General features: G+C 40.2%; 2 protein-coding genes across 6 annotated transcripts in view; one reads left to right on the top strand and one right to left on the bottom strand.

Annotated features, from left to right (window-relative positions):
* Window positions 1–24266, bottom strand: part of PLEKHA8 (pleckstrin homology domain containing A8) — a 94973-nt gene that overhangs the window by 58598 nt on the left and 12109 nt on the right. For 4 of the 5 annotated variants that reach the window (XM_005901401.2, XM_070369474.1, XM_070369475.1 and 1 more), the window contains exon 1: window positions 5703–6132. The exons of the other annotated variant lie outside the window; for it this stretch is intronic. In XM_005901401.2, the coding sequence (XP_005901463.1) occupies window positions 5703–5742 (40 nt within the window). In that variant the 5' untranslated portion in view covers window positions 5743–6132. Of the gene's footprint in view, window positions 1–5702; window positions 6133–24266 lie in introns of those variants that run through there. 5 annotated transcript variants of the gene reach the window in all.
* Window positions 8646–20688, top strand: FKBP14 (FKBP prolyl isomerase 14). Its single transcript, XM_005901402.3, has 4 exons — window positions 8646–9010; window positions 12032–12183; window positions 15229–15356; window positions 18401–20688. Exons 1-4 carry the CDS (start codon window positions 8814–8816, stop codon window positions 18557–18559), a joined length of 636 nt encoding a protein of 211 aa, XP_005901464.1. The 5' UTR covers window positions 8646–8813; the 3' UTR covers window positions 18560–20688.

The raw sequence follows: 24266 nt of genomic DNA, 5'->3' as shown, positions 1-24266 counted from the left end.
TAACCTATCCTTAAGTGAACTATGTACCAGGCGGGTTCGTATATGCTATCCATTTCATCCTTATAACAGACCAAGTATGGCTATTATTCTTGCTGTCACGAAGCTGAAGCTCATGGAGATTAAGAAGAGCTAAAACTATTAAAAAAAAAAAAAAAACTTCTAGAAAAAAAATAGGACCTAGGGTTAGGCAAAGTGTTAAGATTTGACACTAAAAGCACAGGCAATAAACAAAAAATTTGATAAATACCAAAATTTAAAAATGTGCTGCAAATGATACCATAAGGAAGTGAAAGACAATCTACAGAACAGGAAAATATATTTGCAAATAATATATGTGATAAGGAAATTGTATCTAGAATAAAGAACCCTAACAATTCCATAATGAAAAAATAAATAATCCAATTAAGAAATGGGCAAAGGATATGAATAGACATTTCTCCAAAGAAGATATACACAAATGGCTAAATAAGCACATGAAATGATGAGTAACATCATTAGTCACTGGGGAAATATAAATCAAACCACACTGATTTATCACTTCACACTCACTAGGATGGATATAATGAGACAGACAATAACAAGTATTGGTGAGGATGTGAAGAAATAAGAACCTTCTTTCATTACTAACAAGAGTATAAAATAGAGAAGCCACTTTGGAAAAGTTCAGCAGTTCCCCAAACCGTTAAAGTGTTACCACATGATCCAACAATTCTACTTCTCTGATTAATGTTCAAGAGAAATGAAAACACATCCACACAAAAATCTGACACAAATGTTCACAGCACCATTACTCATATTAACCAAAAAAAATGAGCAATCCAAATGTTCATCAATGGATGAGTAGATAATCAAAATGACATTTCCATATAGTAGAATATTATTTCTTAACAAAAGGGAATAAAGTACTGACGCATGCCACAACAATGATGAACCTAGCAAAAAAACATTATGCGAGGTAAAGAAAGACCATATCATGTATGATTCCATTTATTGCATTTATATAAAATGTCTGGAATTGACAAAAATTTATATAGACAGGCAAATGTATATAACCTTGGTGGTTGCCAAGGGCAAGAGGGGGTGGGGTGGGAACGATCGCTAGTGGGTATTTCTCTTCAGGATAAGGCAAATGTTTTAAAATTGATTGTGGTGATGGTTGTACTCTGTGAATATAGTAAAAAACACTGATGAGTATACTTTAAATGGGTGAAATTCACGATAGATTAATTAATTACTATCTTGGTAAAGATATTTAAAAATAATTACAACAAAAAAGGTTGACTAGTGGTTGTGAGCCCATGCTCTGGATCACTCACACTCCAGATGACTCCTTAGTACTGTCTACCCAGCACAAACATACGTGGACAAGCATCACCTCCTACCTGGGGGGATAAGCAAGACTATAGCACCTTCGCAGACCATCATCTGGCGAGTGTGATGCAAACTTCTGTTATTTTTGGAATGCAGGACTGCAATGTGCTTGTGCCCTAACGCACTGGAGGGGCCCAAGAAGCCTGCAGCTGGCTAGATCTCATGACGGCAGCCCTCCTGTGTGCTGAGTGGGCAGGAAAGCGAACTAAAACTGAAAGCAGAAAGCTCAGAGCAGTTCTGAAAATTTCTGAGTGACAAAACACATGCACAACACTGGGCACAGTCCTCCTTGCTCCCAGACTCCTCCCCACCTCCCATTCCCAAATAGAGTCTGCTATTCCAGGCCAACATACTTTAAATATAGGTACATTATGAATCAGCTAGAATTATATAATGACCAAGCAGGAAGGACCTTTGCAAGTATTATGTAATGAATGGAGCACTGATGCTGGAGGCACTTACTAACTCTGTAACCTTGGGCCAGTCCCTTCCCCCATCTTTCTGTGCCTCAATGTCTTCATCTGGAAATAATAAAGTCAACTGCTTCCTACAATTGCTGCAAAGATTAAGTAACTTAATCTGTGCAAAATGTTTAGAATAGTGTCTGGAACATCAGAAGTGTTTAAGTCTTTTTACTCTTGTTACAATTATTAATGGGTAAATCTCATCACTCTTATGGAGGAAGATATTAAAGCTCAGAGTGATAAAGTGACTTTGCCCCTGGCAGTGACAGAGCTGGCACCAGACCTCAGGTTTCTCTGACTCCTCAACTAGCGTTCTACTATGGAGCATTAACGAATAACCAAGCAGGTATAATGCCCCTCGACTAACGTTTAGGGCTTGAAAGATACAAATAACAAACTCACAGTGGCCTAGCATTATGTCTCATACAACAGAGATGTTTGTGAAATGTTTAATCTATTCCCTTTCCATTTCTGGTTTAATCCTCCAATATGTGAAGATAGGGCTGGACACTAAATACCCAATGTTCTGCTGCTTAAAACTGGGTAGCTCAAGAATGTTAGAGAAAATACACAGACACTCTTTTCTTTTCCTTTTCTCCTTTTCTCTGATGGAGCACAGGGTACTTGAGTGTGCCTACTATATTAGGTAAAAGAGACTTTTCTTTTCTCTTTCTGTATTTTAGCAGTACATTCATGCAAGCAATTAAGATACAGCTATTCTCAGGTCTTGATGGATGTTTACAACTTTCAGTAATTGAAACCTAAACAGTTTCAAGAGGCAAGAGAAGCTCACAAAATAACTATAGTATTTGGCAAAATACAACAAATGTAGCCAAAGTAAGCTTTTAAACAATTTCATCATTTCTTTCTTACTTACACACTCGCACATGTGCGTGAGCACACACACACACACACATGTGCATGAATAATCACTCTGCAGTGCTTAAACCAGCCTATGAGGCTGTGCAATTTCAGGCCTGCCCCCCATCTCTGCAGTCTTGTTGGAGCCTCTTCTCAACTCTCCAGACTTTTGGGTCTTCTTTCCTTTAACTCACCAGTCTTTATCCAGCTTTACGGCCTTCACGCTGATATTCCCCGTGCCTAAAAAGTTTCTCCTTACAGCCTCCAACTGCACCTCTGCCTTGGCCTCACCACCTACCCAGCTTTTATTTAACCTTTAGGCTCTGCTTAGATAGTTTCCTAAAAGAAGCCTTCCCCAATGACCCAGACTTGCCTCTCCCTTCCTCCCCTCTCAAATCACACACACTTGAGCACCTGCTTCTAACCACTTATCCAATGAATGCCTGTCTCCCCCACCAGACTGTAAGTTTAAGAAAGGCAGGAACAGTGTCTGTCTTAACACTGCTTGCCCCTTGCCCAGAACAGGGCCCAGCACACAGCAGCTGGTGAATGAAATTAACAACATCCTCCAAGGATAGGCTGATAAACTGATTTTGCTAATTCTCCACTCAGATTTGGACATAATGTATCCCGTATCAAGCTGTGGACATGACAGAAATACACAAATGGGTTAAGTAATCTCTTTGGAGAAAAACTCAAAATGAACAAAAACTTAGACAAATATTACATGTATTTTTAAATTACTATGTGCAAAACCATAAGAAAAAAAATGTTACTTTAAAAAAAAAGCTTCAGGAGAAGAAAATGGTGTCTTCATTAGCGCTTGTCATTAACACTCACAGGATGCTCTTTTGGGGAGACTAACTTGCACAGGCGAGGAAAAGAAACTAGGATGCATTTGCTTCGCCTAGGTTGTTACCATTCCTTTCCAGAGTAAATGTATCTCCTAAGGAAACAGAATGCACTGGACGGTAATTTTAAATATACCTAGGGAAAGCTTCCCAGGTAGTACAGTGGTAAAGAATTCACCTGTTAATTCAGAGGACGTGAGTGAGATATGCGGTTTTGATCCTGGGACCAGGAAGATCCTCTGGAATAGGAAATGGCAACCCACTCCAGTATTCTTCCCTGAAAAATTCCATGGAGAGAGGAGCCTGGGAGGCTACAGTCTATGGGTTTGCAAAGACACAACTGAGCGCGCACGCACGCACATACGCATCCAGGAAAAGTCCCCCGTGGTGTGATGGGCTTTTATGCACAGTGTGTCCACAATGAGGTGGCTTGAGGGACAGGGGAACAAGCAGCAAAATGTAAAGCCAGCCACTGGCAATGGCTCCAGTTTCTTTTCCTTAGGGCTTTCACCATGATGGTATCACTCACAAAATTAACTTCTCTCACTTAGGGCAGAAAAAAGTAGACTTTTTCCAAGAGAACAGATGGTACGGGCACCACATGATAAAGATTCCAAAGATCCTTCCAGAGAAATTTAGCTTTTTTGAAGGATACATAAAGACAGTCAGGGGGAAAAGGCCATTTCATGAGCAAGAAGTAGGTATAGTAACAACAGACTTAACTTGGTAAAAGAGGTAAACTTGGAGGAGAAGAGCAAGAAAGGAGAGGGGAAAAAAAGAGGGCAAAGGGAGATGGAAAAAAAAGAGCACTGAGGATCAAAGAAATAAGTTAAAAGGCACGTGTGATGGAAAGGGGTGAAAGAACCAAGACCAGTGACTAAATTTCACTCAGGGGCATAAGATCCTACATCTCAGAGCTGAGAGATACCTCTGAGGCAAATCACTTGATCAAACATCCTCCCTAACATTCAGCCAAACCCAGTCATGAGGTATCTACATCTAATACATCAAATGAAGGTCCCTGAAGCAAACAGCAGGTCTTCTAAAACACTTCTCCTCACTCAGTTTCTACTAATGATCACAAGAAAAATAAACAGAATTCACTTGTAATCACACTATGCATAGGGAAGAGATTCTGGGTGCCATCAACAGGCGCACTTTCAGCTGTGCTTTATAACCTCATCAAAGTCACTACTGCCAACTGATCCTCCCAGACACAAACGTCCTTAAAACACCCCTGAGGATCATACTACAACCCTAAAAAAAAAAAAATCCTAGGCTCCACAGGATGGGAAAATACACCTCCACCACTTAAGAATCACTGAGAATATTTCTCATTTCAAATTGCTGTTAAAACTGTAAGAGCCTGCCTAGCTCATTTTCCATAATAAAAAGTTTAATTTCAAAAAAGGGCCTAGCACAGTTTCCAGCGCACAGAAGGCTTTTATTTATATACTCATTTATGAAAATTCTCCTTCTGAATCATATTCACAGCTGAAAAATAGTTATGACCTTCTCAAGATATGAAGTACTTCCACAAATTGGAAAAAGGGGGTGGGGTACTATTTTTAAGCCGTTCTGTTCAGCAGGGCAAGAAAAGAGTTGCTAATATTTGCATCCTATTTTACGGTCATTTCCGAGTAAAACAAAAAGAAATGTTCGGTGAGAAAACCAAAAACGTGCATACTTTGGGGCTGAGACTCAGATACCCTGGTCTGCACTCAGGTAACTCTGCAAGTGACAAAAGGAAAGTGCTTGTAATGGGGACTTTGAAAAAGAACCTTTGACCTCTGCTCGCATTCACGCGAAACCTTCCCGAGACCAGCTCCTTCGCCAGAATTCGAGGCTCCCAGAGGACCCCACAGTCGGAATTAGCATTTCCCTCCCGCTGACACCGAGGGCATCGTGCCTTTCAAGTCACCCCAAATCTCAGGATTCGGAAGTGAGGAGAGCTGCCGCTCCCACCCAGCCCCCACAGGGGGCTGTGTCTGTACCGCACGGAGCCAGAGAACTGCTGTGGGAAAACATTCCCAGTCCACGCAGGCCTCTCAGATCTCAGAAGAGACAGTGACCCCGACGCCCAAGAGGCGAGTCCCGACGCCGCCCTCCCTCGGCTCAGACAAAGGACTGGAACCCTGGCACGCCCCCTACTCACCGCTCAGATAGTTGGTCCACTTATACAGCACCCCCTCCATGGCGCCCGCGGCCACCTCGCCCTCGCCCGCCGGCCCCGTCACTGCTCCAGGCTCCAGGAGGCGAGGAGCACCGGCAGCAGGGCCATCGCCCGGCGCTGCCGAGCCGGTGACTCCCGGCGCCCGGGCCCAGTGCGGGGACGCCCCGCCGGCCTCACATCCTGGGCCCGGGGGCGGGGTCACTGCGGCGGCCTCCGCACGTGAGAGCGCGGCCGGCCGGTGGTCCCAGGCGCCGCAGGCGGCGCGCTGTCCTTAAGGAGGCCAAGGTACCAGATGGGTTCGAGGGGCGACTGAAGTCACCAAAGTGTCGCGAGTGAAGTAGCCGGTCGCTGGCCGCGCCACGGCGCACTACCTGAGTGCTCGACCCACCGGGCTCAGGGCCCGCTCGCGCATGCCCAGTGCACCGCCTGCGCGCCGGTTCCCAAAATCCACCCCGGAGTTTAGCTGAGATGCCGGCGTGGCTGACCTAGTGAAAAGAGGCCCGCAGGGAAAATGAGTCCCGGCGGGCAGGCTTGCGACTAGAGGGAGGGTGAGAAGGGAGTAGAGAGGCCTCTGGGACAAAGGGGAACACAGACTTGACTCTATGGTACCATAGATGGGTTCCACCTCCCGATGTTTGGGAGCCACCGTGGCCCCTTAGGGTGCCCGCTGAATTCTAGTCTTCAGAGTCTGTCATTTCAAGGCTAACTGATCCTACACACTTCAAGGATATTGAGGGGGTACCCAACCATAGGGCATAAGGAGATGATGGGAATTTCACTATAGAATACTGTGAGTGACCAGGGAGCAAAAACATATCTTTAAACTCTAAAACCTCCGCTGCACGAAGTGTGGTCCGTGTACAGCCGCACTGAAGGCACCTGGGAGCTTGTCTGAATTGTAGGATCTTGATGCAAGGCCCCAAACTCCTGAAGGAGATCTCCAGGGGGGATTCCCATGCATATTAAAGTGTGAGAAAGTTCTGTGCTAAGGATATTTGACTAGGGAAAATGTTAACTATAGATTCTGTGGTAAAAGCAGGTTACAAAACAGTGTACAGTAGGATCCTAATTATTTTAGGCGTATGTCACAAAACTATGTGCCAAAATGTTGATGACTATTTCTGCATGGTGGCGTTACAGATTTTTTTCTTTTTCTTTAGTGTAATCTAAAGAAGTAAATAAAATCTCATTTGCAAAATCTGTTGCCATAGTTCACAAATAAAAACAGAAAAATTTGCTATTTATCTGAAATTCAAATTTAATTAGGCTCCTGTATTTTTTTAATTATTTATTTTTAATGGGAGGATAATTGCTTTATAATGCTGTTTTGGTTTCTGCCATACAGCAACATGAATAAGCCATAGGTATACACATATCCTGGAGAAAGCAATGGCACCCCACTCCAGTACTCTTGCCTGGAAAATCCCATGGACGGAGGAGCCTGGTGGGCTGCCGTCTATGGGGTCACACAGAGTCGGACATGACTGAAGCGACTTAGCAGCAGCGGCAGCAGCAGCAGCATACACATATCTCCTCCTTCTTGAACCTCTCTCCCACCTCCCACCCCATCCCACAGATGGGTTGTCAGAAAGCCCTATGCTGTGACTCCTGTATTTTAACTGGAAACGAGTATTTTCCAGTTTCTTCCAAGTCAGCTTTAATGAACAAGTATTGCTTTTGAAATTATGCAAAAAATGTAAAACAAAATCTTTAAACTTAGCCTGTATAATTCATAACTGTGATTACTATTTCTGCTTTAAAACAGAGGTCTGTATATCCTTATCCTTGATAGAGGCCATTATTGACCATCTATACTTTTGTTGTTCAGTGGCCAAGTTGTGTCCGACTCTTTGGGATTCCGTGGACTGTAGCACCCCAGACTTCCCTGTCCCTCACCATTTCCCAGAGTTTGCCCAAATTCATGTCCATTGAATCAATGATGCCATCCAACCATCTCATCCTTTGTCACCCTCTTCTGCCTTCAGTCTTTCCCAGCAGCAGGGTCTTTTCTCATTATTGACCCTCTACACTAAGGTCATCTAAAATTATTAGTGACCATAATATTGTATGGTGTTGTAGAATGAATCAGATGTTGGGATGATGGAGCTCAACTGCTTTTGGGGCTGAATAAACTTAAGCAGGACACTTAACCTCTCCTAGCCAAAATATTAACTTATCTTTTAGAGGGATAAAAGAACTTGCCTTACCCACAGAGTAGTGAGGTTCACGAAGAACCAGAAAGCACTTTGAAACCTAAACCACTGTTACATGCCTGCGTGCTCAGTCGCCTGCGTCTCTATGATTCCATGAACTGTAGCCCACCAGGCTCCTCTGTTCATGGAATTTTCCAGGCAAGAATACTGGAGTGGGTTGCCATTTCCTACTCCAGGGGATCTTTCCCAACCAGGAATTGGGAACCAACTAGGAACCCGAGTCTCCAGCGTCTCCACCACTGGCAGGCAGATTCTTTACCACTGCTCCACCTGGGAAGCCCCCTTACCATACTTTTTGGTGTGCGGGGTGTTGGGGGTAAGGGAGCGGGCTCTCTCACCAACCGTGAGACGAAAGGAGTCTTTCCTGAGACCTCTGCCATTTCCCCTGGACCCAGGACTTCACAACCCTGCGGATTCTTTACATCTCGGAATCTGTCTGAGGTTTCCGGTTAGCTGTGCTCCCCACCCCTCTCTCCAATTCCTAAATTGTGGAATTCTGTAATCCCCGGGCCTTCAGGACCACTCCGGGTGGTTTGCTTCTGCGCTACCTCCCCTCAGCGGAACTGCAAATTGCAATATTGTGACACCATTGGCTTGAGAGACTCCTGAGGGACAGAATCACAAGCCAATGGGAGGCCGTCTTTCCAGGAGCCAGCGTTGTAAGAGCCAGTCAGGGCAGGGGTTGGGCTTAACTCTTTAGAGGAGAGTTCGCAAAGCGTGGGAAAGTTGTCGGTGGTGAATGTGCCACGTCTGCTAGGAAGGGAGGGAGTCATGACTTGCCAGAGGCTGTTGTCTTTAAGTCTTCAACTACTTTCTTAACTCTATGAGGTCGGGGGCCCTTTCTGTGTTTTTGTAGCAACTTCTTTCCTGCCCTGGCAACATGAGGCTTTTCTTGTGGAATGCAGTCCTGACACTGTTAGTAACTTGTTTGAGTGGGGCTCTCATCCCAGAACCAGAAGTGAAGATTGAAGTTCTCCAGAAGCCGTTCATCTGCCATCGCAAGACCAAAGGAGGGGATTTGATGTTGGTCCATTATGAAGGCTACTTAGAAAAGGACGGCTCCTTATTTCACTCCACGTAAGTAATTATACCCTTCGGGTAAAATAATAAAAGAACTCAACCCACATATGCCAGCTCTTGGGCAGGGATAGTGGCGCGTACCAACTTTATCTCTTTAAAAAAACTGAAATATCTAATTTCTTTCTATGGGGAAAGGAAGTTGTTGAAAGCCAATCTTATATAACAAGGCCCTTGAAGATCTTATTGGAAACATGTGCTCAGGATAAAGCAGTAATTTTTTTAATTATAAAAATTAGAACTAGAATTTCTGAAATACTGTAGAAATATCTAGGTGTATAATTAGGCAATAAGTAGAAAAGACTTAAAGGAATTCTCATTTCTCAAACTTTGATCCTGAGGGAAAATAACTTTGGTGTAGGTGAAATTTACTTTAGCTTTTCAGAGCAACTTCATGAGCAGAATATACAATCATTTATTTGCTTGTCATAGGATATTTTAACGTTAGTTCATTGACTTACTTAAATTCTGTTCTGATAGATGACACTTTGGTCAAGGCACAGGACCATGATTCATTTCATTATTTCTTTCTAGAAATCAAAGACTTCATTGACGGGTGTGGGTGTGGTTATGGAAGATTAATCCAATACCTACAGTGAAGGATTTTCAGGTGGTTACACTATCATTATTTCTGCTTCATAAAGAAAGAAATTGCAAAATGGAAATCTTTTAAAAGTATAGTGATTTCCAATTAGGCATTGAATCTCTGATTCCATTCCAAACGTATTTACTGAACATTTCTTTATGTTAGCCCTTTTGTTTGATACTAGAGAAAATTTAAATATCTGACTTCTTTCCAGCCTCATCCATTCATTCATCTATCCATCAATCAAATCCTTACTGAGCGACCACAAGTCAGGCCCTAGGGATACAAAGATGACTAAGAGTGGCTTCTTCTCCAGCAGGACACTGTCTACAGGGGGGAAGGAAGACAAATAACTCATGATGTAAAGGACAGAATGTTCGAAGTGCTCACAAAGCATAATGGACTCTAGAATTAATCGTGCTCTAAAGGTGGGGAAAGAGAGCGACTTCCCAGAGATCATAACTGAGATGGGTCTTGAAAGATGGATGGAGGTTTTTTGGTGGAGAATGAGGAAGGGGGGACATCCCAGGTAAAGAGAATGACGTGAACTAAAGCAGCAAAGTTTCATGGCCCTTCCTAGACCTTGTTTTCTGATAAACTGCCTCTACCGGGCATTCAGATCTGGTCTGTCATGACGTTCTGAAGTCAGTGGCACTCTTCCCTGAACTCTGTTAGTCCTTGAAAAAAGTTCCAAGATGGTAGCTTGCCACTGAATTCTCAATAGCCCTATCTTTTTTTTTCAATGAGAACAGTGCCACATTGGACATTAAACAATATTATGATTTGCGTTTGAAACTTTCAATTACATTTTTATTTTAGTCTGATCTATTTTAGGTCCAGCCTTTCAAGTCTCAGAACCAAAAGCCTGTGTGGACTTCAGTGCAAACCACTTGACGTTATTTAACACTTTGCTACTGAAGTTCTAGTTCCTGATCAGGGGAATATTGTCATGCAGCCTCCATGTAAATGGTCAAAACCTGCTAACTCTGAGTATTATAATGAAAGTACCACCAAATGATCGGTTTGTAAAGTACGTTCATCATTTCAAGAACCATAACTTACGTGGTAAATGGCCTAAATCCTTTAGCATGACAGTAAATGTCCCAAAACTGTAACAGCACTGGGTACTGGATTCTTTCTTCTTTCTTTATTCTGTTCTAGCTTTCCTCTATGTTCTACAGTTGCCATTTTGCTACTTTGATCATGGGCCAAATTCAAGAAAAGAAGTGAGGACCTTTACCTACATTTAGTAACCATGGTACTTGGGAAGCTTAGTAGAACGACTTCCAGTTCTCACCTACAAGAGAATAGGCCAGTTCCCTTATTGCACTGAAGTGATGTTAGTCTCAGTCATGTCCAACTCTTTGGGGTCCCATGGATTGTAGCCTGCCAGGCTTCTCTGTCCATCGAATTCTCTAGGCAAGAATACTGGAATGGGTTGCCTTTCCCTTCTACAGGGGATCTTCCTGACCCAGGGATCGAGCCTGGGTCTCCCACATTGCAGGCAGATTCTTTACCATCTGAGCCACCGGAGAAGCCCCTTTATTGCACTGAATGAGTTAATTGGGTTAGATACTACTCAGCCCACAAGCCCCTCCAATAGCCCATCAGGTTGGCCTTCTTAGGCTGGCCTCTCATGAGCCAGGATATCTTGACCATTCACTTCTTCTCTAGTCTTTGAGGGGCCACTCTTCCAGACTGCCTTGCATAGCCCCACAATAAACACCTAGGGAGAGAATTAGACCAGGGTCTGAATGGGGATTCAGGGCTGAAGAGCAGCCTCTTGCACCTGTCAGAACCATCAGCAGGCTGTACATCAGGAAAGGTTGTAGAGAGGATATAAGATGCTGTGCTCTCGACTCTCCATTGTCCATGTGAGTATTCTTAGCCTCTCATCCTCCTTCCCAAACTCATCCATATTCCATTATTTTATCCCTCTCTGCACCCTAGTGGTCTCCCAGGGAAAGCATCACTGTGCGATTAAGACTTTGAACTTTGGAATTCAAAGTTTGAACTTTGAACTTTGGAGTTAGGTCAGATACTGGCACACTTAACCTCAGTTTCCTCCACTGTACAATGGTGTAATAATGGTACTTATCTCATATGATCACTATTAGACTTAAAAGAAGCAAAGCATTTAGATAATACTTGGTATACAACAAGGCTTCCCAGGTGGTGCAGTGGTAAAAGAATTTGCCTGCCAGTGCAGGAGACACAGGAGACACGGGTTCCATCCCTGGATTGGAAAGATCCCCTGGAGAAGGAAGTGGCAACCCACTCCAGTATTCTTGCCTGGAGAGTCCTGTGGACAGAGGAGCCTGGTAGGCTATAGTCCATGAGATCGCAAAAAGTCAGACACAACTTAGCGACTGAGCATGAGCAGGAGCAATGATAAAGTTACTAAAGAGTCCAAATGTGTTTTCTTTCTGTTGTAGTCACAAACATAACAATGGTCAGCCTATTTGGTTCACCCTGGGCATCCTGGAGGCTCTCAAAGGTTGGGACCAGGGCTTGAAGGGAATGTGTGTAGGAGAGAAGAGAAAGCTCACCATTCCTCCTGCCTTGGGCTATGGAAAAGAAGGAAAAGGTAATAACGATTCTACATTTGTACTACAGCATTATAATTCTTCTCTGGATTAGGCATAGAAGGTAGTAACTACTGTGTATTTTTTTTTCAAGAAGTAAATACAGGACTTGTATATCTTAGGAAAATATAATTTTGTCTTGATTACCATTTGAAGTGGCCAATTAATCATAATATATAAATGGTCAACTGAACTATCAATGAAAAAATGTTCTATAATCTCAACTTTGTTTACTATTGCTCACCAATATGGTGGGGTTTTTTAATGGTAGTATTATATATATAACATAATGTTTACCATTTTGAAGTATATAGTTTAGTGGAATTCAGTGCATTCACATTGTGCCAGTGTCTCCATTGTCTCCCGGACTTTTTTGTCCTCCCCAGTTGAAACTTACTGATTTGTTTTAATAATGCAAAAAGAAAGACTACTCAGTATAGCTGTTTTGATGAGTTGAACATTTGAAATACAGATTATTAAGGAATTAAATGCAGTTTTAGATGTGAGCTCTGTATGAGTCACAACTGACACTCCCACGACAGAGCTTTTATTGGAGGTTCTTTTCATGTTTAAAATTGTTTTATAATTTATTTAAATAAATAATGGAATGTCATGAAATGAGTTTAATAAAGCAGAAGCAACTGGGCTAGTTGGTCCAGGGAGCCTTTGTGCTAGTATTCTAGGGCAGCCAATAAAACCTGTTGTTCAGGTGGGAGACCATGCAGTTTTCCACAGGGCTACTTATAAGAAGCCTAAAGATGTTTATATGCATGCATCCTGTAATTCCTTCATTAGAATCTAACCTACGGTAATAATCTGGTATTGGGGAAGATTTATAAACAGAATGTCCATCACTATGTTGTTTTTAATAGCTAAAAGACTGAAATCAACTTAAGTGTATAATAACAGAGGTGTAGCTACATAAAATATGACCCAGTTATTTAAAAATGGCATTTCGGGGCTTCCCTAGTAGTCCAATGGCTAAGACTCCAACACTCTCAATGTATCGGCCCAGGTTTGATCCCTGGGCAGGGAACTACATCCCACACACTGCAACTAAAAATCCTGTATGCCTCAAAAAAGATCAAACATCCTGTGTGCTGCAACTAAGACCTGGCACAGCCAAATAAAACTAAATAAATATTTAAAATAAAAGAGTATTTTAAACATTAAAAAAATTATATCTAAAATATGTATGCTATAATGTTATATATAAAATAAGAAAACAAAGATATATATAGTATGATAGTATTAGAAAAAAAATATATATACATACAAAAAGTGAATCACAAGGAAATAGAATGTTGATAATGGACAGTGGTTCTGGGAGTTATTTTTATTTTTTGGTTCTATCTCTTCCACATTCTGTACGTAATGAAGAAAAAAAGTTTAAGAAGTCATTAGAACTAGACATAAAACCACTCTGATGTAGTAAAAATATAGACTTCATAGCCTCCAAGCTTAACCATTTATAAGGCGGGGACTATGGTTTCCTACCCCAGTTTCCTAAGAAGAACATAGGTGCCATATATGAAGTATTATATATTCTAAAATGGACCTTGCTATTCAAATCTTCTGCATTAAGCAGGATTTATTACAAAATTCAATTCTTGTTTTAATAGTCATCCTTTTGGAGAATAAAATCAAGAATCTTGAAAATGTTTCTCTGATGTTCAACATAGTCTTTCACTTTCCTGTATCTTTAACGTTTCTCCTTTTAATATTTATGTAAATCTTCTGCAAAGAACAGGATTTACTAACAAAATTCAACTCTGATTTTAATAATGATCCTTTTAGAGGATAAAATCAAGTATCTGATGTTTAACATATTCTTTCACTTTTCTGTATCTTTATTGTTTCACCTTTAATATTTATATAAATATTAAATGGTATTTATAATTTCTGTCTATATAAATGATATTAGTATATTAATATAAATACTAAGTGGTATTAGTCCATGTCTCTTTCTCCATACTCCATTTAACTTGATTTTACTTTGTAACAAGTTAGAGATCTGAATTTGAGTCATTTCCTTCAAACAGAGTCCCATGAAACTAATCCTGCTAACATGTACTTAAACACAAATTTTGTAGTTTTTTAGTACCATGTTTGCATGCCTCCTTTTGGAAAGATTCCAGTTTTCTTCATGACCTCTAGTGCATGCCCTCTGCCTAGATCTGGAATGGTAAGCTTCAGCACACAGTGTAAGTTTTGTTCTTTGGATGCTTACAAATGCTCTTTCATGGGAATATGTGGGATGAGGGAGTGGGGCACTAAGAAATATTTGTAATCTTTACCCAGACCTGCATGTTAATTATACTTATAAGAAAACAAATTGGAAAAAAATAATGTCAGTTTCCCAGAAGTTTTTGGTTTTGTTTAGTTTTTTTTTTTTTTTTTAAGGTCCCTGGGACTCTAACAAAGCTCTTTTCACTTTAAAAGATTTTTATCTCCCTTCTCAGCAATTTATTTTTATGTCTCCCCCTCCCATGGAATTTCCTCAACATGTGTTGAATTTGCTTCCAGATGAGAAAACTGAGACTTAGAGAAAGGCAGATGTGTTTTGTCCCAGGGTGAGCTCACCTTGTTACATACTGCCTCCCAGTGGTGGAAATGGCCATGCTGGATGTGTCTCTAGGCCAGGAGTTTCTGACCCAAAAGTTAGTAAATCACTTCTACTATGATTAACTCTGAATGAAAGCCCATTAAGTCATTCTTGACATATAATATGTAATCTATTAATTATATTTGAAATTTAATGCTCAGACCATGAGGCATCTGTGTGTGTGTGTGTATGTGTGTGTACAAAACAATCTTTAATTGCAAGGTCAAAACACTCTCTTTTGGATCTAATAATTTGGATTGTTCTATCTTTATTCTATTTGCTTGAATAAACTATAAATAATTTCTCTATATGTGATAGTCTGAGAAATGTTCTTCATTTAATTCAGTTAAAATAGTATTTTGTTAATTACTGCAAGTTTTCTACCATCTAAACTTTGTGGTCTTTTAAATAAAACTTAACCCCCACCCTCTCTACGTGTCAGGTAAAATTCCCCCAGAAAGTACACTGATATTCAACATTGATCTCCTGGAGATTCGAAATGGACCAAGATCCCATGAGTCATTCCAAGAAATGGATCTTAATGATGACTGGAAACTCTCTAAAAATGAGGTGACCTTCCCTTTCTCTCTCTCTCTCTTCCCTTTTTCCTCCCTTCTTCCCTTCCTTTTTCCTTCCTTCCTTTTAACTCACTTTTTAAGAAATATATTTTTAAATAAAATTTATTTTATTGTGTAAAATGTTATTTATAAGTTTTCTTAAACACTGATGCTTTGAAAATTGCCTTTTTTTTTTTTCCATAGGAAATCACTGTATTGGAGAAAAGTATATTGAGACTTCCCATTCTTTTGCTTTTTTTCTCCTTAATGCAATAGGATTCACTGTATCTTGCTCTTGCCCTTTTTTTTTTAAACTTTTTTTTTTTTTGTATTGTGGTGTAGCCGATTAACAATTAGGTAAATAGCAAAGGGACTCAGCCATACATATACAAATATCCATACTCCCCCAAACTCCCCTCCCATCCAGGCTGCCACATAACATTGAGCAGAGTTTTATGTGCTATATAGGAGGTCCTTGTTGGTTATCCATTGTAAATATAGCAGTTTGTAGCATATCCTCCCAAACTCCCTAAGTATCCCTTCCCTTCTTCCTTCCTTCCCCCTTGCCCAGAGTTTTTGAAGATCTGTTTTACCAAGACAAATTCCTGTTTTGGAGTTACTGTGTAAGAAACAAAGATGTCCTGCATAATATCACTGGTTGTTAAATGGAGTTGTATAGTGATTATCTAGCAGTTAGCAGCAGCAAGCAGATCACATGCTCAGTTTTGCTCAGAATAGGAGATCCCAGTCTTGATTTTTCATAGAAGCAGACAGACCTTTCCCAGCTCCCTCAAGGTCCTGGTGTTGAGAAAGAGGAAAGGAAGAGGACTTCTCTATATAATTTATTTAGGCTTTTGCAGCCATTGCTACACATACATGTCTTAGTCTGGCTTCTGTGGGGAAAGAAATGGAGAAAGATCTGTATCCTTATATTTTTTGTCTACTCATATTCTCAATTATGGGCTTCCCTGACAGCTCGTTGGTAAAGAATCCACCTGCAATGCAGGAGACCCTCGTTCAATTCCTGGGTTGGGAAGATCCGCTGGAGAAGGGATAGGCTACCCACTCCAGTATTCTTGGGCTTCCCTTGTGGCTCATCTGGTAGAGAATCCGCCTTCAATGTGGGAGACCTGGATTCGATCCTTGTGTTGGGAATATCCCCTGGGGAAGGGAAAGACTACCCCACTCCAGTATTCTGGCCTGGAGAATTCCATGGACTGTATGTATAGTGTAGTCCATGGGGTCTCAAAGGATTGGACACGACTTAGTCATTCCCCCCATTCTCCATTATGGCTTGGCTAGTCAGAAATCAAGTCCCTTTTTATGCTTTCATCCATTTCATTCCAATGACCAGAAAATGATTGAGTCTTGAATAAGATATGTTGTTATAAACCACAGGGTCATGATCCACAGCTACTAAATTTATAACACCTCAGAGTGTTTATCAGTCATAAACTTTTTTCTATCCCAGATAAATTTGAATTCCCTTTCCTTTAAAAAATCCTGAATAAACAACACATTCACATGGTTCAAAGAAATCAATTCAATATAAAAGGATTTATTAAGAAGTCATTCTCCCACCTATATCCTCTTCTACCATGTGACCTTCTCCTTCCTATCCAGTTTTATTAGTTTCTAATGTATTCTTCTAGGTATTTCTTTATCCAAATACTAGCAAACATGAATATACAGTTTTCTTTCCCCCTTGCTTACACAAAAAGCAGCATACTACGCATACTGTTTGGGATCTCACTTTATTCACACAGTATACCCTGGAGACGTGTTCTACCTTAGCGCATCTATTATCACTGCCTCTCCCGCTTTTTTCAACTGCATTACATCCCCTTAATCTTAAAAATAAATGTGCACATTATGTTTGCATATTGGTGGTAGAGGGAGGAGAGAAGGTTTGAAATTGCTCCTCTAACAGAGGAATATGATTAAAAATGAAAATACAGTTGAACTGCATTATGGTGAATCTAGTAGGTAATTGCGGAGAAGGCAATGGCACCCCACTCCAGTACTCTTGCTTGGAAAATCCCATGGATGGAGGAGCCTGGTAGGCTGCAGTCCATGGGGTCGCAAAGAGTTGTACACGACTGCGCAACTTCACTTCCACTTTTCACTTTCATGCATTGGAGAAGGAAATGGCAACCCACTCCAGTGTTCTTGCCTGGAGAATCCCAGGGACTGGAGAGCCTGGTGGGCTGCCGTCTGTGGGGTTGCACAGAGTCGGACACGACTGAAGCGACTTAGCAGCAGCAGCAGCAGTAGGTAATTGGGGGCAATATTTTGTTTATATATTCAAATATCTGTGTAAAAATGGAAATTTTTAGTCTAAATACTCATCAGTCTGGATTTTGCTTTAATCTCTGAGATGGAAAGGTCAAGTGGCATGATCACACCGAGTTCCAGAGCAGCTACTGTTTCTAGTCACCTACTTAAATTGTAAAAAGGCCATCACCTAGTCTGATTTTAAGAGAAATATCTGGAGTTCTGATCCTTGTTAGAAAACAAGATCTGGGTAATTCAGTGGATTGAAAGGTAGCGGTCTTTCAAATCCCTGACTCTGTGGTGGACTGGGATTAACACGCTTCACTGTGTGTTTTTCTCGTGCTGTAATCCTTACGTTTGCCTCCGGGCAGTGTTCAGTGTCTCTGCCATAGCACTATTTGTTGTGGTTTACTTGCATCCAAATCTTTTGTGATCCCATGGACTGTAGTCCACCAGCCTCCTTGTCCATGGGATTTCCCAGACAAGAATACTGGAGTGGGTTGCCCTTTCCTTCTCCAGGGGATCTTCCCGACCCAGGGATAGAACATCAGTCTCCTGCCTTGCAGGCGGATTCTTTACCACTGAGCTGCCTGGGAAGCCCACAGCACTAAAGAAACAGCTTTTCAGGGGAAAAGTTCTTTATAACTCTTTTACTATCATATGTAGCTGTTTAGTAGTTGTTATATATAACTAAATGCACTACCCATCTAGTCTATAATATTGATTGGCTCAATGTGGGTGTCTTATGAATCTGAATTATTAATGTGACCCATTATTTTGTAGGTTAAAGTGTATTTAAAGAAGGAGTTTGAAAAGCATGGTGCAGTGGTGAATGAAAGTCATCATGATGTTTTGGTAGAGGATATTTTTGATAAAGAAGATGAAGATAAAGATGGATTTATATCTGCCAGAGAATTTACATATAAACATGATGAATTATAGACACACGTCTCCCATTTTACATGGCATCCATCCTTAAAAGCAAGGGTAATTATCCCGAAAGAAAGTCTTATTTGTTAACTATGTTCTGTTCATGCTTTGTTTTTTTTATTTTTATATATTTTTCTGAATATTATTTGAAGAACCCCTTAGGGCTTCTAAGTACATTGATTTCTGGTAAGTTATTGGGAAGAAAAAGGTGATCTGTTTTTGAAGAGAAGACTTCTGGACCATTTTTCACTTTCACATGTGAAGCCGTATGTTTTACTTACATACATGTAATTTTAAAATATTGCAACCAGGAGCGTGCCCCACATAAGAACAGGTTACAGCACAGATCAGCACCCTCTATTTCTTTTTCCCTCATCTCCAAGTTAGATGCTGATATTTGAAAAGCCTTTAGCAATAACCCAAGGCTTATTATTTTCATGTTGTAATGAAACAGTGTGCCTGTTACTGCTTTTGAGTCTCTGCTTGAGGAAAACAGGAAAATGGTTGTTGAGCTCTACTTTTAAGTAACTGCTTTACTGAGGAGATGTGCAATGCTGAAGTGAGTAACAAAATTCATAATTTATAAATGTTTACATTGAAATATTCTGCCTGGGATTTAAGCTACATAACTAGCAATGAATGACCTACCATGATTAACAGAACAAATTATTTATGTGTTTATTTCTTCATAATAAAATGTGTCAAAATATTGCAAAGGAGGTGAAGAGTTGGAATGAGTCACTGTTTACTTTTTAAGGCTAGCAGATCGCCCTTCCTCATTCTTTAATTGATAAATGTCTATAACTAATGTGTTATACTACAGTAACATTGTCTTATAAGAGAAATTAGTGATACAATAAAAAATTTCCCATTTCTGCCTCATCAAAAAAAAAAAAATGAGGCAGACCCACAGCAGCTACTATTTTTTTTTAAATTTTTATTGAAGTATAGTTGCTTTACAATGTTGTTAGTTCACAGCGGCTGCCTTTGAATAGGGGTCTATCACAAGTCAAAAGTTGATGATTTTATAATTTTATCTTAAATTGGAATTCTTCCCCAATACTTTTTAAAAATACCCAAACCTCATTTGCTAAGAAGAGTAAGTTTACAAAGTGATCTCAAGTGCATCATTGTCCGATTCTCACTAAGCCTATGAAAAAAAGAGATCTTATTGTACCTATTTTATAAATGAGAAAGTTGTCATTCAGAGAGATTGATTTTTGTGCCCAAGGTCAATCAGTAACTAACTTGTAGACCCAGATTTCAATCCCCAAGTTAAGTATCTTTGTACTGCCCTCTGGTATTGAAAAGGATTCTCTCTTCAGTTTGCTCTCCTAGTAGTCAACTCTGTTTTTTGTCCTTGGATCCTTATCCTTTGAAGATAGTTAACTGGCTGTATGTGGTGCTTTTGAAATCCCATGATCCAGAAATGTCTCTGGTTTAATTGAATAATCTTAGGGTGAGCACTGAATTGCCTCAAAAACCCTAGGGGCGAGAGGGTCCAGGCATGTGTCTTAGTTGTTTACCTCTGGTACTTATGAACAATTACTACATCATGTATGGACGACTTTCACTGATTATATGTGGACATTTTCATCACTAAAACAGGAAGTTCTTGGGAAGAACATAAATAACACCTTTCTCTGATGAAATCACCTATATTTAGAAAACTCTTAAGTTGTCACTGCTGTTTTCCTCAACTTGAAGGACTTAAAAACCACAATACAGAAAGCTTTGTACTGTATTATTGAGGGAAAGAAAGTAGCTTGTCATCCCGTGCTATATTGTATAAACATTACTGATGATGCTATCTATGGTGGAAGAGGAAAGGAAAAAGAATTTTGGTTATTCAGGGAGCATATTATTTATCTTGTATGAATTTGGATCAATTCCCACCTAAATATTTAGATACAAGTATGAAATGACAGCATATAAATAGGTTATGGTTGTTTTTACATTATCTGCCTGTTTAGTGTAGCAGCATCTTTGCACTACTTTTCATTCGTAAGAATAATCAGACATGAACTGTGACTCCACTTGTATATAATTTGCCTCAGTAATACTGCTAAGATATGTTATATTTAAATTTCAACAACTCTTTTGTGGTATTCTTTTCAAAATAAAGTTTATTTGGGAAATAATTGATTTTGTGAAAAATTCTTCAAGCCCCAGGTGACTCAGCAGCTTTATTGATTTTCTAACTGTTATTCTCGGTCTTACATTGAAACTAAGTGAGGAAAATGAACAGGTAAAGTGAGGAGAGGGGTGTGATGACATTTTGAATGTGTCTTTGGTTATCCACTCTGTTTAGATATATTTGTAAAGAAAGCTGTGGTGTGGTTTCAATTGTTTTGAAATTAGCATCAAACTATTAAGGGCAAGAAAATTAGAGATACCAAGGGAACATTTCATGCAAAGATGGGCTCAATAAAGGACAGAAATGGATGGACTTAACAGAAGCAGAAGATATTAAAAAGAGATGGCAAGAATACACAGAAGAACTATACAAAAAAGATCTTTATGACCCAGGTAATCACGATGGTGTGATCACTGACCTAGAGCCAGACATCATGGAATGTGAAGTCAAGTGGGCCTTACTTGACTTCACATTAAAGTGAAGCATCATACAAAGCATCACTATGAACAAAGCTAGTGGAGGTGATGAATTCCAGTTGAGCTATTTCAAATCCTGAAAGATGATGCTGTGAAAGTGCTGCACTCAATATGCCAGCAAATTTGGAAAATTCAGCAGTGGCCACAGAACTGGAAAAGGTCAGTTTTCATTCCAATCCCAAAGAAAGGCAATGCCAAAGAATGCTCAAACTACCACACAATTGCACTCATCTCACCGCTAGGAAAGTAATGCTCAAAATTCTCCAAGCCAGGCTTCAGCAATACATGAACCATGAACTCCCTGATGTTCAAACTGGTTTTAGAAAAGGCAGAGGAACCAGAGATCAAATTGCCAACATCCGCTGGATCATCGAAAAAGCAAAGAGTTCCAGAAAAACATCTATTTCTGCTTTATTGACTATGCCAAAGCCTTTGACTGTGTGGATCACAATAAACTGGAAAATTCTGAAAGAGATGGGAATACCAGACCACCTTACCTGCATCTTGAGAAACCTATATGCAGGTCAGGAAGCAACAGTTAGAACTGGACATAGAACAACAGACTGGTTCCAAATAGGAAAAGGAGTACGCCAAGGCTGTATATTGTCACCCTGCTTTTTTAACTTATATGCAGAATACATCATGAGAAACGCTGGGCTGGAAGAAGCACAGCTGGAATCAAGATTGCCAGGAGAAATATCAATATCCTCAGATATGCAGATGACACTACCCTTATGGCAGAAAGTGAATTGGAACTAAAAAGCCTCTTGATGAAAGTGAAAGAGAAGAGTAAAAAAGTTGGCTTAAAGCTCAACATTCAGAAAACTAAGATCATGGCATCCAGCCCCATCACTTCATGGGAAATAGATGGGGAAACAGTGGAAACAGTGTCAGACTTTATGTTTTTGGGGTCCAAAATCACTGCAGATGGTGATTGCAGCCAAGAAATTAAAAGACGCTTACTCCTTGGAAGGAAAGTTATGACTAACCTAGATAGCGTATTCAAAAGCAGAGACATTACTTTGCCAACAAAGGTCCATCTAGTCAAGGCTGTGGTTTTTCCAGTGGTCATGTATGGATGTGAGAGTTGGACTGTGAAGAAAGCTGAGCACCGAAGAATTGATGCTTTTGAACTGTGGTGTTGGAGAAGACTCTTGAGAATCCCTTGGATTGCAAGGAGATCCAACCAGTCCATTCTGAAGGAGATCAGCCCTGGGATTTCTTTGGAAGGACTGATGCTAAAGCTGAAACTCCAGTACTTTGGCCACCTCATGCGAAGAGTTGACTCATTGGAAAAGACTCTGATGCTGGGAGGGACTGGGGGCAGGAGGAGAAGGGGATGACAGAGGATGAGATGGCTGGATGGCATCACTGACTCAATGGACATGAGTCTGAGTGAACTCCGGGAGTGGTAATGGACAGGGAGGCCTGGCGTGCTGCGATTCATGGGGTCGCAAAGAGGTGGACACGACTGAGCGACTGGACTGAACTGATTTGAGGGCAATAGTTAATGGTGAACTTTTGGGCAGTGCTATGTGGTGTTTAGTTTTGGTTGTAGTTGTCATTAATGTTTTGGTTTAGAAGTTTATTTTATGTCACGGGTAGGCATTATGATGATTAATGCTTTCTAAGGGACTTGCCTGGAGGTCCTGAAGCTAAGACTCCGCGCTCCCAATGCAGAGGGCCTGGGTTTGATCCCTGGACAAGAAACTAGATCCCACATACTGCAACTCTAAGAGTTCACATGCTGCAGCTGAAAGATCCCACGTGCTGCAGCTAGGACCTGGCACAGCCAAATCAATCAGTAAAACAATAATGCCTAGTGAGGAAATTAGTGCTATAAAATTTCTTATGTAATTAAATGAAATTCTGAGTTGCTATAAAAACAAGAAAAGATGATTCTGATTCAGATGGGTCATTAGCCATTTGAATCTTTCCTTGTAGAAATGAATTTGTACTTTTCCTCTTATTTGTGATACAAGATATTGCTTACATCTATAATGCTATTTATATATCAGCATGCTATCCGTCCACTGAATTGAGGACATGGGTGACTTCTCAGTGTTGTTTGGAAACTACAAGAGGAGAAAAAGAAACTTGGTGAAATGTTATGGGAAAAAATAATACCTTTCACCTCTCATAAAAAAGCAAGTTGTCTGGATAGACCTAGAAATTATCATCCTGAGTGAAATAAGCCAGACAGAGAAAGACAAATAGTATGTGATATTGTTTATATGTGGAATCTCAAAAATAATAAAAATGAATCTGGATACAAAACAGAAACAGGCTCACAGACATAGAAAACAAACTTGTAGTTACCAAAGGGGAAATGTAGGGAGGGATAAATTAAGACCAAGGGATTAACAGATACACACCACTGTATATAAAATAGATAAAGATTTACTGTATAGCAGAGGGAATTATATTCATTATATTGTAATAACCTATAATGAAGAATAAAAAAATATATGTATAACTAACTCATTTTACTGTACACCTGAAACTAACACAATATTATAAATTACATTTCAATTAAAAAAAAGCAAATTGTCATTACAATAATAACTCTGGGAAAAAAAAAACAAAGGACTTATTTTCCAGAGATGCAGAGCACCCAGACATAAGAGTTTTGTTTTAATTTTTTTCTTACCCGCTTTAGTTTGAATTAAAATCTGAAATGTCAAACATGAATATAAATTAATATGCCCATTTGAAAACATTATAATTATAGTACTTCTATCTCTTAATATCTGTAGCATTCTAATTAGAAGGATTTGCATATTCCCTTTTAGTACAAAGAAATCCATACATTGTTACATATGGGTTTGGAGCCTTTGTAAAAGTTGCTCAGTTGTGTCTAACCCTTTGTGACCCCATGGACTATACAGCCCATGGAATTCTCCAGGCCAGAATACTGGAGTAGGTAGCCTTTCCCTTCAGGGGATCTTCCCAACCCAGGGATCAAACCCAGGTCTCCCACATTGCAGGAGGATTCTTTACCAGCTGAGCCACGAGGGAAACCCAAGAATACTGGGGGCTCTTTACCAGCTGACCCATGAGGGAAACCCAAGAATACTGGAGTGCATAGCCTATCCCTTCTCCAGTG

The sequence above is a fragment of the Bos mutus genome, chromosome 4 (assembly GCF_027580195.1).
Source record: "Bos mutus isolate GX-2022 chromosome 4, NWIPB_WYAK_1.1, whole genome shotgun sequence".
Taxonomy (NCBI): domain Eukaryota; kingdom Metazoa; phylum Chordata; class Mammalia; order Artiodactyla; family Bovidae; genus Bos; species Bos mutus.
The sequence above is the reverse complement of the archived record's forward strand: the minus strand, read 5'-3'. Positions and strand labels throughout refer to the sequence as shown.